The following is a 16,297-nucleotide window of genomic DNA, read 5'->3' on the forward strand; positions in this document are numbered from 1 at the left end:
TAGAAGAGATAGAAAAGAGGGAAAATCTACTCATTCTATTTATACCTCAGCACAAGGGCATGCTGATAAAAGAGAACGTGCTAATTTAATGAATGCATTCTTTTCAAGCATGCCCAATTAATTCTGTCTAAAGCTTTTAGCCATGCCAAGATATCATGGACCGATCCCATCATCTCCACCCAGTAGGAGCTACGAGATCACCCCAAGGACACCTTTGGCATCCAGACGTCATGGACCAATAATAGGACCCTAATCAATATTCTTCCAATTTTTCGTGTAATTTTTCTGTCATTTAGTTGGTTTATATTGACTCAAAAGAACTGGGTGAGTGCTGCTAGACATTTCATAATATTACGCAATAAAAAAAAAAAAATAGTTCTATAAGTGTCCATTCGGGAGCATTTGGAAAAATGTCGAACTGGTGTCAAATGTGAATATAGTGGTACATTGTTATTGCTAGAGTGGATGTAGCGACCGGAAAAAAAAATTGTTTTGTTTCATTTCAAAATAATTTTTTTTATAGGACTCAAATATAATTTGAGTTATATTATTATGTCGCTACGACACTTCCTAATAGTCCAAATTAAACTTTGGTCACGAAAGTAAAAATTCGCGTACTTGATTTTTTTAAATTTTACAAGGTGTTAAAATCGCTTTTAAACGACAAAATTTTATTTTAATTTGGTTACATTATTTTTCTTACGACACACTTTATTTTAATACTACCATTTTGATTTCCATTTTGTAAACTACTTTTTTTGAAATTGGACGGTTTACTTGCTTGTTTCATCATCCACCATTTATACCCCAACTTACCATTTTAATAAACTTTCATTTTTGTCAATGCCAAAATCGTCCCTGATCGTACATTTGAAAATAAAATTACAAATCCAATTTTATCCATTAACTCCCCACTTGGCACTTACCATACTAGTTTCCATGTCTTTTGTTTCTAGACCCACTAATATTAAAATAAATAAATAAATACTGCCATGTGATCAAATTGGGAAATTAACACGGCACGTGCCTATTCAATATTACTATTTTAAAACCCATTTTAGCAACTGCCCAGGGAAATATAAAACTGCCATTTAATAAAATTGGGAAGTTAACCTGCCGACCCTATCCATCCATTTAAGACTTTACGTTTCAAAGTCTATAACCTCCCCCACTTACTTTTGTAACCTCTAATTTTAAATACAATTTCTACCACCATTGCATTTGAGAATTTGTAACTGTCATTTCAAATATATTAGCACCACCACTTCACTTGGAATTTTAAATAAAATTGTCTCATTTTGATACCTTGCCAACCGTCACTTTTACTTGAAATTTAAAACAAAAACTGTTGTCTTTACATTTGAAAAGTAACCTGCACGTTTGCCATTTTATACCCATAATTGATATTCCACAACCATTTGCCTTTACTTCCATTTTGGTTACTGCAATTTGCTATCAATCTTTTGCATTTGAAAACTCTTATAACTTCTAAAGCCAAGTTTCCTCTCCCAAACCATTATATCGATACATAAAGTTGTTTTGCCTTTTCGTTCATCAATATAAAGTACTTTGAATATGAAATTTCTAGAGAAGATGTAAGAAGTACGCTGCATTTTATTCTTTGGCACGAAAGGATATTCGAACTTCAAGCATTAAGGTAGGGGTGTTTCGGCGCTTTTGTAAGTGATGTAAGATTTATATATTTTCGTTTACGTTAAACTTGTTATTGTGTTACTTATGATGGAATCACCATTTGGTGGTTTACATAAGCTATGAAGAGATGATTATGATAAATGAAATGTGATTATCAAAACCTACAAGTGAGCAGACTGACTGATCACCAATTTGCTTGAAATGACAGTGACACAATCGACCAAAGTTTGCATTTCTGAAAATATATATTTTTACCATTTACTTAAATGCTTTCTACTGAGTATTATTTATAGTACTCATCCCTACAAAAAATAAAAAAATTACAGGTTAAAATTGAGGCATGGCAGTGGTTGGCATAGTGGCAAGTGTTCGGAGATCTAAAATGCTTTTTCAATTTCTAGTAAAAATTTCCGTTTATGTAAACGTATTATGAATAACTAGATGGCACTCTTAAAACGTTTAAACATCTGCTTCATTCAGTTTTATATGCATTTCATGTCAACCATTATTTGGAAATGTTGGAATGACTATGGCCGAAATTTATTTACTGCTGACTATAAATTCAGATTCTGTCTTCCATTTGAAAATGGTATAATTTGTGCTACGTTGCATATTTTAGAGAAAAATCAGTGGCGTTTGAAAGATCTATGAATCTTCTAATAGTAGGCTTTGGAATTTCTCAAAAATATTACCTGGAGAAAAAGTTATGCCCGTTTTAGTAAACTGCACCTTGTCAAATCCGAATTTTCTGCCCAGCATCTTCGAGCAATATTTTCGTGTTTTAAAAATTATCTTCGAGACTCCAAATTTTTATATGTGGTACATATATATATGCTTTAGTCCCTGTAAAAATTTCATAAGTTTTAATAGACATTTACTAGGTAAAATATATTTTTCTTCCGTGTTGTTCAACCCGTATTTGCTGAATTGCCTCCAAATGCTTTCAAAAAAATCAAATTTCGTCATAATTGCCTAAGTTTATATGAATAACTACCTTCCATTATATTTTTATATGTCTCAAAAACCAAAACTTTCTGATTTACAAAATCCTTTGGTTAATATCAAAGGGGTCAAACCAAAAAAAGATCGATTATTTTTAACGCTTCGGATTGCGAGAATTCGGGGCGTTACAGTGGAGGTGACTAGGAGTTGTAATTGCAGTTCAGCACTTACAATGCTGTGACATTGTATTGGAACATATAGCATGACGAAATACCTGTTAATCTGTCCCTGATTAGGTTCTTGATTTGTCAATATGGAATTTTTTTCCCCCAAGAGTATTTGTACTAATTGCTTTTACCTTGCAGCATTAAGAGAAATGCCAATAGCCATTAAAGTAAGGCCAAAATATGAAGTTCCAACATCTTTCTTCAATCTTTTTCTTGGAAAGCATCTTAAATACAGGTCACTATTTCCATATCCTTAAATTTTTTATTCTCATACCATAAACATCATTCATGTCGATGTTTACAATTGGATTTAGGAGTTTTAAATTGAAGGCAACCAAAAGACTAGCTCTTTTTGGGAATTTTGTGTTGGGGAATATACCGATTATGTGCATATTATATTCACAAAAAATATACCGTTTATGTTCACAAAATCGAATAAGGTTTTGACTTACCGAAATGGAGTATGAGAAACTAACTAATGATTATCGAATCTGACAATTTCCATTCTTGAATTAAAACATGTGATTCTTCATATCGAACCTTGCATAAATCATATAAATAAAATTAATCATTTTTTAAAATCAAGTAGAAATGAAATTAGAAAAAATTAGATGTAAGTTATGCGATTGGCCGAGGCGAGTATAACTCTTTCCTTAAAATGAATTTGCCCCGCATCGGTGCTAACGATTTTTCGACAATCATCTTCCAAGATACAACGACCACGTCAAGCCATAGGAGCACTCCAAACAACTTCGACCAGCGAACTCGAACGGAATTCCCTCTCTACCAAGGAAATGCATGAAAATGCTATGGAATTAGAAAGGAGAGAATTGTAAAAGGAGAATGAATGCTCAATACAATTGGTGTATCAAAACTATGTCCATAGTGTTCTATTTATAGATGTAAAAATGGTGTAAATAAAGTAATGTGGGCCAAAACATGCATCCTTTCAAAAAGTTGCAACACTTGGCCAAAACCTGCATCCTTTCGAAAAGTTGCAACACTTCATTTCTTCCAACTTTGGTCCGCAATTTCTCATTCATCCGGAATTGGTTTCAAGATTCCAAATATACCACGATGATCTACTCGACGAGTAAAATAAGTTAGTCTATTTACTTTTGTAATTTGACCATCAGATCAAGTCCGAATATTTGGTCGAAGTTGACACGTAGTCACACATTTTCATTTTCCACTTTTACACATCTTTTCATTTTCCAATTTTTGATTAATTATTTGAACCAATTCCTACAATCCCCCACATGAATGGAAATTGGGCACGCATATGCAAATACAATGATATGATGCAATGTAGAGAGAGTGCGAAAAAACATTGCATCAGGGAAAGTAGCTTCTGGCCTTGAACCTCTCTTAGTGAAATACCATCGGGCTTACTCGGCTAATTTGTGAACATGATGTTGAACCATTCAGCCTTTAGTGTAAGTCAAGACAACGATATTCACACAATGTCTTCTCTAAACCATTCATGGTTCTCATGACTTGGTTCATTTTGGCCCTAAACCCTTCTTGATTCTGCGAGTGTTTAAAGAATTCAAACATTAAATAATTCTCATTGAAGCGACCCCACTTCACACTCACATAGGTGACCTCCTATTAAGAGTATTCTGCCCTACTCTACTTGACTTAATCAAGATATAGGAATCATTAAAGGATTATCTTAACCTCGTACAACTCTATAGAAAGCACTTTAATATCATAGGAATGAGTTAGGAAACTATTTTCCTTAGTGCTTTATGAAATCCTCATAACTTAGTTGTTCCTTTGAACCAAGATCTTGAGATCTCTAGTCAACAAGGTAGGGTTACCATTACAAGGACTCTGACGTAGTAGACTTTATCTCATTCCCTTCGATATGCAGTATTCTTGATTTCTCTTAGTAAATCTCTTTAAAGGTACCACAAGTTTACATTACTGAGATCAACTGCTTAATGGTATTATGTCTATGACTTGTCTATGACTTATACGTCTAGACTTACCATTACATGTAACTTAGTATATTATCAATTATTGCTAGCACACGATCGATTTCATTTAATAGATACAAATTGTTACCAAGAAATCCTTTCATGAAGTTACATACTTCTTATTAGCTTTATCTAAGATTTTATCAATTCCAAACAAGATTGAAGGATTTTTATCTAATTATTACACTAGTCAACCATGTTTATAAGTGGATTTTAGAATCATGTGTATTCAATATCATCATTGAAACATTACCATGCATTTGAACTATATGAATATTCTTTATATATTCCAATTGTTCTTGCATCTCCAAACAACTGTCACAATTGGCTTCTACCCATTTAATCCACTTTAGACTTAGTGTATATCATCCTTATAATTAGTATAAGGGTTTTCTATCTTTTCACCTTCATAGATATCTTTCTATGATTATAAGATAAAAAAAAATGTAACTGTTAAATTGAGTTACCCCCACAATTCCTCAATTAGGAATACATATGCAATCTAGTAATATTGCATCCACAAGTTTTGAACTTTCCATTTTAAGTTCACAAGCATTAAGTTTAACCCCCCACATTCTTAGGTTATATTTGAACTTAGAATTCATCAACTCTTTCATAGTTTAATTCATTTATCTCTTGGATAATATCTGTATTGAGTATTTTGTGAAAGTCTAAGTACTTTCAAAATATTGATCGTCGACTCACAATTTATTTCAATCCAATTATTTTAATTTGATCATCTAAATTAAATCAAGGTCATCATATAGACCAGCAATGCTTTACAAGCATAAACCAATTTAATTGGTCTCACGATTGAAGTCAATTTCAACATTTAAGAGGGCTAAGCATCTTGATTCATAAGAATTACATATGTAACTTATCATATTTGTAACATTTCACATGATAGTTTCATTTCATGTCAAATAATAAGGTACACATTCACCTTATTTACCATATTCAAACTTAAATGAACAAATCAACTATAGATTGAAAAGTTGTGTTCTCAAGAGACACAACCTTACAAAAGGAGACACCTCTTGAAATAATTTCTATAAAGAGACATACCCATTGGAAAATAATTATATAAAAAATCATGATTTTTCATATGAAATGACATTTTCATCTAATTGATCGTAGAATATTTCATAATATTCTATACAATTTTCTACAATTTCAAATTGCAGTTTTTGAACAAAACTCAATTTGTTCCCTTAAGTGAGTAGTACGGTTGGCAGATTCGAAACAGAACAGACAATGCACAACAAACACAAAGTTCATCTTAAGATTGTTGGGGAATACACCGATTATCTGCATATTATATTCACAAAAATATACCGTTTATGTTCACAAAATCGAAACAAGATTTTGACTTACCGAAATGGAGTATGAGAAACTAACCAGTGATTATCGAATCTGACCATTTCCATTCTTGAATTAAAACATGTGATTCTTCATATCGAACCTTGCATAAACCATATAAATAAAATTAATCATTTTCTAAAATCAAGTAGAAATGAAATCAGCAAAAATTAGATATAAGTTATGCGATTGGCTGAGGCGAGTATAACTCTTTCCTTAAGATGAATTTGCCCCGCATCGGTGCTAACGGTTTTCCAAATGACTTCGACCAACGAACTCGAACGGAATTTCCTCTCTACCAAGGAAATACATGAAAATGCTATGGAATTAGAAAGGAGAGAATTGCAACAGGAGAATGAATGCTCAATGCATTTGGTGTACCAAAACTATGTCCATAGGGTTTTATTTATAGATGTAGAAAGGATGCAAATGAAGTAGTGCGGGCCAAAACATGCATCCTTTCAAAAAGTTGTAATACTTGGCCAAAACCTGAATCTTTTCGAAAAGTTGCAACACTTCATTTCTTCCAAATTTAGTCCTCAATTTCTCATTCATCCGGAATTGGTTTCGAGATTCCAAATATACCACGATGATCTACACGACGAGTAGAATAAGTTGGTCTATTTACTTTTGTAATTTGACCATTAGATCAAGTCCGAATATTTGGTCGAAGTTGACACGTAATCACACCTTTTCATTTTCCACTTTTACACACCTTTTCATTTTTCAATTTTTGGTTAATTATTTGAACCAATTCCTACATTTTGTTACGTGTTAATTCTGCAAAATCATCGACTCTGTATTTGGGGCTGATCAAGGTATGCATGCATGATTTGGTGCAGTTGCTGCTTCTTTCCAGACAAGTCAAGCACCTTAGAGGATGCTGAAAAGGAAATGTTGGAGCTGTACTGTGAGAGGTTACAAATTCAAGATGGCCACAGTTCTTGATGTTGGATGTGGCTGGGGATCACTTGCTCTATACCTAGCACAGCAATATTGCAATTGCCAGATTACAGGGATTACCAAATCAGTGACCCAGAAAGCGCACATTGAGGAGCAATGCCGATATGTTTCCTTGATATTTTACCTTATATAAAAATTCCGTTTAGGCATAAAATTCATCCTAATTGACCTGTATATACTACATAGTCTATCGTGTTTTCAGATTGGTTCATGTTACACTAGACAGCAGTTTCCTTGATTTGTTTAGAAAAAGATTCGCTTGATAATTAAATTTAGCATTAATTCCCTTGCTTACCATTGTTTCAACAAGATATTGTCCATTTAACAAAGATTACGTCTAAAATATAACTTTTGCATTCTCTAATTTGACATGGAAGTGAGGTAAGTGGAGAAAACATCTTATAGAATAATTAGACTCCTCAACTTCGAAAACAAATTTCACCTACAAATATGTCCTATAGTTTTGCACCATTTTAATCTTCATCAATCTCCATGTGATAGCCTTGAAGACGTCTCTAACAATTAATTCTCGAGCTTGGCTTGACTTCTTAGTTATTAATCCACTTTGGACATCTAAAAATTATGTCTCCAGATTTAAGTTCATGGTTACCTCCAGCTTCGAATGTATGTCTGGGAGATGTTTTAAGTCCTTGATCTCAACAGTGCTTCGTTTTCCTTTCAGTCGTGGACATATGCAGCACACCTTGTACCTATGAAGTCCTCTCAACGTGTTTTATCTTAGAATCTCAGCAAAATTTTGACACGTGAAGTTAGCATTGGAGGTTTGAAATGCAGTGCGTCTTTCTGGAATCATCCACAACAACAAAAGCACTTTTTCACTCTTTCATATACTAGGGGATTTCACGTTGGCCTCTATGGTAGAATCAGTCGGGGCTCACCTTTCCCACAAAGAAAGAAAATCATTCCAAGTCTAAAAGCACTTACTAGTAACTAAATAATTTATTACGATCAAAACTTGGTTCAGTTTCTAAGATCCGAACTTGGTTTTTTTAAAAACCTTATGTATACCACTGTCAGGTCCCCTAGGAAACTGGAACAGGATCCATCTATTTATGTATATTTACAAACGTTTAAGGCCTATATTAATTGCCTGCTTTTTCCCTATATTCTTCCCCAAAACCAAACTTATGGAGAGACATTTGTCTGAAATTAGTTATTCGCCTCACAGGGATCTTCGAGTGCAGAATGTCGATATCGTAGTTGCAGGTATTAGCACATTTGATATGGAAGCTTCCTATGACAGAATATTTTCTATTGCAATGTTTGAGGTACTTAATTCTTGTCAAGTCATAAATTGGGCTATGAGATTGCTGTTGGCATGGCATGGCTGTTGAACTTGTTTTATTCTTTAAAAAACAGCATATGAAAAACTATCGAGATCTTCTTAAGAAGATATCCAGGTGGATGAAACCAGATGGTCTTCTGTTTGTCCAATATTTCAAAGTTTAAACGAAAGGGGACTAAGTAACCATCGCCATTATTCTTTTGTAGGATGTCAATGGAGATGATTGGGTTTCAATGTACTTCTTCAATGGAAGCACCATGCCATCTGCGAACTTACTCCTTTATTCTCAGGTGAGCTTACCACAAACTTATTCTTGAGGATGGCGACATATTAGAATTTCTTTTCTAAATTCTCACTTCCATTTCCTTTTAATTTTCTCTCTCCAATGAATGGTCTTCTTGTTTCATGCTGCAAGCCATTTCAAATGCACTCTACAGTATAGAATTACACAGGAGAGCAAGTCTTCTTAGTCCCTTTGAAAATATGCTTACACTGCATCATAAGATGTAGGCAAATTAAACGACGTCTGTTTCAATTATAGAAAAAGAAAAGAGAAAATGAAGGAACTTTTAATTCACTGCTTCAAGGAAACTTTTACACCATCCTATATTCCCTGAAGAGACTAACGAACATTATCCCGCTAAAACGCAAAATAATAACCAAGTATTTGGTTCAATTTGGTTAAAAGAAAATTAGAAGTGAGCTTTTCAGGGTTTTATGTTACCATAAGCGCTCTGATTTCATTGATGACAGAATTATGATTGGAACTTTTGAGGTTATGACTAGCTACTGCTGGTTCTTGTTGATGTTTAATATGCCGGATGACGTTTGTATAGCTGATCACTGGCTAGTTAATGGAAAGCATTATGCTCAAACATGGTAATGATATTTATCCTTCCGAGCAAATTTTTCGGAATGAGACTTGAATCCAATTTAAAAGCTGATCTAGCAATTTCTATTGCAGCGAAGAGTGGCTCAAAAGAATGGACTTGAACTCGAATTCTGTGAAACCAATAAAGGAATCGACTTATGGCAAAGATTCAGCTGTCAAGTGGACTGTCTATTGGAGAACGATTTTCATTGGACTTGCTGAAGTATTCGCGTACAACGATGGAGAAGAATGGATGGTTTCCCATTTCCTCTTCCGGAAAAAATGATAGCAAATTCTCCAACTGCGAATACCTTGAAAAGAAAGGTAATCCATATGGCGCAGAACATACAGTTGCAAAGTTTCTACCATTCGGAATCCTAGGTATTCCATGACCACGGAATTACCAAATCTATGACATCAGCTTAAGTTTATTTATTTTTTTTTTAATTTTTTAATTAAAATCTATCATAATATCCATAAGTTAGTAATACAGACCTAAATAAAAAAAATGAACATCGAACATTCAGCGGATGTAATGGTAGCTATAGTGTGGAGGTGAGAGTGTATGCCTAAAATAGAAAAGGAGATAAATGAATTAGAATTTAAACTTAGGGTTTGACTGTTTTGCATGATAGGTGATAAGGTAAAATGTAAGGATAAATATATTAACACCACAATTTTTATTTCTTGCCCCATAGTTTAGTTATACTTAAAGTTCTTAATATTTTGGTCATTATAGTACATATGTCTCTAACGAGTTTTTATGTCATTTTTATCTTCAAACTTTTCATTAGTTAACACATTTTGCATTTAATAACAGTTTTATATCTAAAAATTCGTTGAAATAGTGTAAAATAACTTATTTTTTCATTATATTTTTTGAAAAAATAAATAAATACAAAGATCGATTTTTTTTTTCTCTCATTTTAAGACATGAAGATAAAATATTTTCATATAAATCATTGTCAAGGGCAAGGGCAAGACGTACTAATTAATGGATGGTTAAAATATTTGTCACAATGAGTAAAGATTGAGGAGTTTAGCTACAATTAAAATATGGTGTATTAAATGAAAATTGTGGTGGCAATATATTACCTTTTTGTCCATTATGCAAATGTTCAATTTTTTTGGTATATAAAAAATAATAAAAATTGAGTTCGATTCTTGGTTTGGCTTTGATTTTTTGTTCTATTGTTTGAAACCAAAATCAGATTCAAATGGTTTTCGATTCTCAGAGCTAAAATCATTAGTGTTCTTTTAGAATCGGATTGAATCACCCAATAAGGTTTGATCTAATATTTTGTCACCTCTAATTACACGTCAAGTTTAATTTTAACTTAAGAATTCCATTCCAAAATACTGGTTTACATGCTGCAATCTTCTATTTTCGTGTATTTGTGAATAGTATATGTAGATTTATGACATACGATATGACTTATCACAGCTGACAATAACTAGGCAATACAATCAGTGAGGATTTAACTTCCAAGATTTGCTCTGTTTTACAACACCAAATTGTTCAAATAACACGAAGTGATACACCTCACAGAGCCTTTAACTCGGAGGCATAATGACCAATTCAATTGATTATAAAGCACTACTTGCAATAGCATAGAGCCTCCCAATATCCTATCCTACTTCAAAATTGCTAAGATATACATATTAGTAGAATTTGGCATGTCCCAAATGATATAGATACTGAAGGACGTCATAACCCATGCCGAAAACTGAAGGGCCAAACCATGTTGAACAGAATTAAATTACATTCTAAGACATAAACGAAACTGTCAAATGAGTAAAAAATTTATGTTAGCTTCTGCTCTTAATCTTTCTTTGGGATTTCAAGTCCACCACAACTACAGAAATGTTGTCTTTACTGCCCTTTTGGAGAGCGCGGTTTGATAGATACTCGGCTGCTGCTTGAGCTGCAGGATCAATTCCTTCACCCCTTTCTTCTGGAAGAGTGAAGCCGTTATTTTTATGCCAGAGGAGTATCCTTTTACGAGCCATGTCACAGACCTCCTCATTGGTCATGACATCCCATAAACCATCACTAGCCAGAATGAGGCATTCATCTTCCCTAGTTCGGGGAATAAAGACCACTTCGGGATCTGGAATAATCCAAGGTTTCAAATATCTGTCCCCTGCAACATCCAAGAAAAATTAAACAAACTAAAATGCTAGCTTTCCAAAACAATTTACAAACAAGATTATATAATAATTTAAGGTGCATATATGTTTTAACTATAATTTTCAATTGCAATTGCAACACCGACTAACTTGACTTACAAGTATACCATGGTGAAATTTACCGTCCTACATTGGCTGACGTTGTAGAAAGATAGGTTCAAAATCATGTGATATTTAATTATAAGATTATTATTTCTAAGATATCAAAAATGTAATTCACGAATCTCTTTATTCTATCAATGAATGTCTAGTACCTACTACGGGTAACAAACAAGAGTTTAGTTTTCTTAATACTATCGTGTGCCATCCAACAAGGTGTTTTAGTATCTTCTCACCAGAACAATGAAGGCAAAATGTTATGAGAGGGAAATATAATATGCCCCTATCATAAAATCAGATTTTTAATAGATTTTGATAAAAATTAATGGATTTGTAGTCGAAAAGTTGTTTTGTCTCATAAAATGTGTGGTTAAAATTAATTTCGTTGACATTGACTTGGAATTTTAATCTAGATCAAACAGGGCTATTTCTCAATATGGAAACTCAAACATACACAACCTTCTCAATAAACTCCTAATTGAAAGCAAATATTATTGAGATTCCCAATTCAATAATCAACTATCTTCTTTCACTCTGCAATTTCATTCAGCAACGACTTACTCTTAAGGTTATATTTGGTACGCAATATTTAACAAAAATATATGACAATATACAAGATCATAGTTCTCTTCTTAAAACTATCTATCCGTACAATCCAACTACCAAACAAGCCACAAGTGATTTGCCATTTTCCTAGCATGCCAAACTTTCCCATCCCACCCCACTCCATTTGCACCAGGAATAAAGGCAAATAGAAATAGGAAAACAAAATGGTCTCCTAAATGAACTGACAGCAAATAGTAAAAACAAGGCCCCACAAATCGTCTTTTATTTTTATATCCAACTGATTATTATGAATGGTGGTTTAACTCCACATATTTGCATTTCATGAGATGATCAATTCAAATAAGATATATATATTTTTCAATATCAGCAAGAAATCCGTGGAATGGCCTACATCATTTATACCATCTACATTGCAAAACATTTCTAGGACTTTCAAAATACACATCACATCCATGTCTCTTCAACAAACCTTAAGTTTACATTTTAACAATTGCCATCTCATTACAAAGCATATATTTCTTGGATAACATGGGTTGTGCCCCTTGAACAATCCCCTGGATAACTAGGGGATTGTAATAGGGGTGCGCTTCCCGCGCGTAGACCCCCCCCCCCCAATAGGGGGTGCCGCACAATCTCCTGGTTGTCGGGATTGTTCAAGGGGCTTTACTCAGATAATATTGTGCTAGGAAATATCACGAAATATTTTGAATAAAAAAGAATAATGCTACTTGTAGTAACTCCTATCGCAGTTGTTCTACGTAACATACCTGTAACGGTCAGTGATTTGATGCAAGATGCAATAAAAACCTCACACATTAATGCATCAAATTCCAAACCGCCATATAGAATGCCACGTAGGGCGATTACTGCAATGAGCTACTATGAATAACATTACTCACTCTAAGCGAGCAAGCAAGTTACTATGCACACTAATTTGAAACAGACAGACTGGAAGTGACAGACAAAGGCTATGAAATTTGCACCAATAGATCTAGACATTGCAAGGACGCCAAAAACACGGTGCCCATTCCACTGTATCACTTTTCCTCCGGCTGCTTCGATTCTTGCATGTTCATCTTCCCTATTAGGCTAACACAAGAAACAAAAGAAAATTAGCTCATACAGATTACAGATTAAAAAAAAAGATTTATAGCATGTTTGGTCGTGCTTAAATATAACTTTTGTAGGAAGTAAGTTGAGAATTACTTTCTAGAATAATGAGTTTGTTAGCAAAAAGTAACTATGAAAATCATGTTTGACAAAATAAGTAACTTACAACCAAACATGCTAGAATAAGTAACTTAAATATAACTTTTGTAGGAAGTAAGTTGAGAATTACTTTCTAGAATAATAAGATTGTTGGTAAAAAGTAACCTTGAAAATCATGTTTGACAAAATAAGTAACTTACAACCAAACATGCTCTTAGATGAAAGTCGCATGCTTACTTTATGATCCACAGATAATGCCATGGGCTCTTTCCCACGGCATAAGATTGCCCTAGAATCGCCAGAATTAGCTACTATAATGTGCGATGAACAAACTATCGCAACAACTGCAGTTGAGCCAACAGTTTCCGAAGCAACCGGTTCATTATTTGCTTTCCCTCCAATTTCGTAGTCAACCTTGAGAAAGCACTTCGTGAATGCTATTCTCCACTGCTCTTGGCAGTTACCTTTACTACTTTTATCATTTGGATCAGCCATAATTATTTCCAATTCCTCTGCCAAAGCCATATGCATTCGCTCCCGACAGTAATTTGCAACCTGAAAATAAGATGCCAATACCATAACTCAAACACAACAATTTCGTGGTTGTCAACAAAGGGTGTCTCCCTAGTTCCTATGTTATATAAAAGAATCTGAGGGAGGGCCGTTTTCCTATGCATGCAAGAAAAACAGAGAGCTGTCAGATTTCCAACTGTGAAGCTCCATGATTATAAAGAAAAAAATTTCAATTGTGGATGGACGCAACTCTTGCACAAGGGACGAACTCTATAAATTCATGTGTTTTTGTTGGTTTCTGATAACTATTCCGTTTACTATTGCTATTGAAGTTAGGGTCTAAGAATCTGTAACATCCAACTTCAAATGTGTGTTCACATGTGAGAGTGTGAGGGAGAGATTTAGAGAGTGTGTGTGTGTGTGTGTGTGTGTGTGTGTGTGAGAGAGAGAGAGAGAGAGAGACCTGAGAGCCTCCATGGCCATCATAGACTCCAAAGAAATGGGTCGTCAAATGACTCAAACATTGTCTCTCTCCATCAAGCAAGCAATCATCAATTAGCATCCACAAAGGAATTTTAAGAAACCTAGGCACCGTTGCAACTGCATCTTCCATTTCTGGTCTCCTTCCACACAAAGATGTGAATCCCCAGAGTGGCACATAATCCACCTGAAAAACACTTCGCCTCACTCTTTCACCAGAGGTTCTGTCCAACTGAATAACAACTGTTGATTTCAAACCCGAACCATCTGGAACCTCATGCCCAGCTCCTACTGCCACAGATAAAGAATCACCAATGATCTCACCAACAGTTGGCTCAACCAAATCTGTCGTCTTTGCTATAAGTTCACCAGTACTCTTCTCAACTTCTGCAAAATTAGTCATTCCTATCTCAGGATTTGACTCAAAAGCTATGAAATCATCACAGCATATACTACTAGTATCACTCACCACAGACAGAGAACATGAGCTATCAAGAACTGGATCCCCCTCCAATGACGATATGCCATCCTCTTCACTTTCCTGGACTACAGTATCCGTAGTGAGTGTGGCATCCCTTTCGCCCTGATTCTCTTCAGTCCCCAACAACACTGTAGCCTGAACTTCACTTTCCAAATCACCGGAACTGCAATCCTCGTTATCACGGTTGACAGGATTGGACATCGAGCTTTTAGTCGAGGAATTCAAAACGAGTCTATTGGTGTCACCCTTCAATCCTACGCTAGTAACATCGATACAACTTTCTACACTCGAATTATAACAAATCAAATTGCCCAATTCAAATGGAACCGAAACTGCCAGATACATATCCTCCATCTAAATCACTTTCGAAACAGCAGTAAAAGTCACCCTCCTGCCCATCTAAACTTACGCTACTTGTCATTGCTAAATTAATTCATCGCCTTCCTCCAATATCGATGAAAATCTCAAAATAAAGATAGAGAGTGTCAACAAACCGTTTTCCATTCCTCAAGAGAATATATATACTGCTAGCTATATGAAGAACTCTTACTTCACAGCTGATTAGAGCATCCAATTCAACCTAAAGAGGCTTAAAAGTGAAATGGGTAATCAGATCTGGTGACCAGAAATATAATAATAAATACTATTTGTAACAAATCTCACCATCAAAGACAGGGAACATGATAAAAAAAAATAAAAATCGAATTACCTAAATAGATGTAGGGGCAAACAATGACATTAAGCTCGGCCCTTTATCCTCAACAACAAACACAAGAAAAGAGAGAAAAAACAAAATGGTTCATGTGAAAGAAACCTTGGACAGCAAAGGAAGGGCAAAGTTTCAAGAATCACAAGAAAATTCCGAAAAAGATAAGCACTTTTTTTCACATAAAACCTGAGTACCCTGCAGCTAAGGCAAAACCCCTTATTGAAATCTTGGTGTCCCTTTCGTCTAAGATAACACTCTCTTTCAACCAATAATTTGCTTCATTATAAGTGGAAAAACTAGTTAAAAGTTGTAACTAGTATCTTTTTCCATTTATGAGAAAGGTTAAGAACAAATCCGTCATCTACAGATTCGCTTTAAACTAAAGTCAGCTAAGAACAGAGAATAAATCATTAAATAATCAAGAAAGCAAAAAATGGGGTCTCATTGACGACTCAAAAAAATCTAGGTATAGAGATAAAATTAGTGCTGAACGTTACTGCCTTTTGAGAATTTTCCAGCTCAATTAGCTTCTTCTTTCTTTCTCTATTTATACACCAAAATCTCAATATATACACTTTACATACAAATAGAATATTCTTCTTCTTCGCCCCCCAGGGCACTTCTCCACTGGCAAAGGACGGACGCTGTCAAACTTGGCAGAGCAGAGGTCGTGAGTTCGAAACATGGGGCTCTTGGAAGGCAAGAATTTATTCTTGGAAGGCAAGGGAACATTTGGAAGGCAAACC

At 34.5% G+C, this 16,297-nt stretch overlaps 1 protein-coding gene across 5 annotated transcripts; it reads right to left on the bottom strand.

The window, feature by feature from the left end:
• Nucleotides 1–10,774: 10,774 nt before the first annotated feature.
• LOC111397585 (probable protein phosphatase 2C 6) lies at nt 10,775–16,061 on the bottom strand. 5 transcript variants are annotated; one of them, XM_023024580.1, is made up of 5 exons: nt 15,552–16,061; nt 14,345–15,422; nt 13,606–13,923; nt 13,143–13,248; nt 10,775–11,447 (listed from the first exon to the last, which is right to left on the bottom strand). In XM_023024580.1, exons 2-5 carry the CDS (start codon nt 15,194–15,196, stop codon nt 11,113–11,115), a joined length of 1,611 nt encoding a protein of 536 aa, XP_022880348.1. In that variant the 5' UTR covers nt 15,197–15,422; nt 15,552–16,061; the 3' UTR covers nt 10,775–11,112. The 5 variants fall into 5 exon arrangements, 4 of the variants coding, with proteins under 4 accessions (XP_022880348.1, XP_022880346.1, XP_022880347.1 ...); XM_023024578.1 differs by having other exon boundaries at nt 14,345–15,431; XM_023024579.1 differs by having other exon boundaries at nt 14,345–15,457.
• Between the last annotated feature and the right edge of the window lie 236 nt (nt 16,062–16,297).

This window comes from Olea europaea, chromosome 7, assembly GCF_002742605.1.
Source record: "Olea europaea var. sylvestris chromosome 7, O_europaea_v1, whole genome shotgun sequence".
Taxonomy (NCBI): domain Eukaryota; kingdom Viridiplantae; phylum Streptophyta; class Magnoliopsida; order Lamiales; family Oleaceae; genus Olea; species Olea europaea.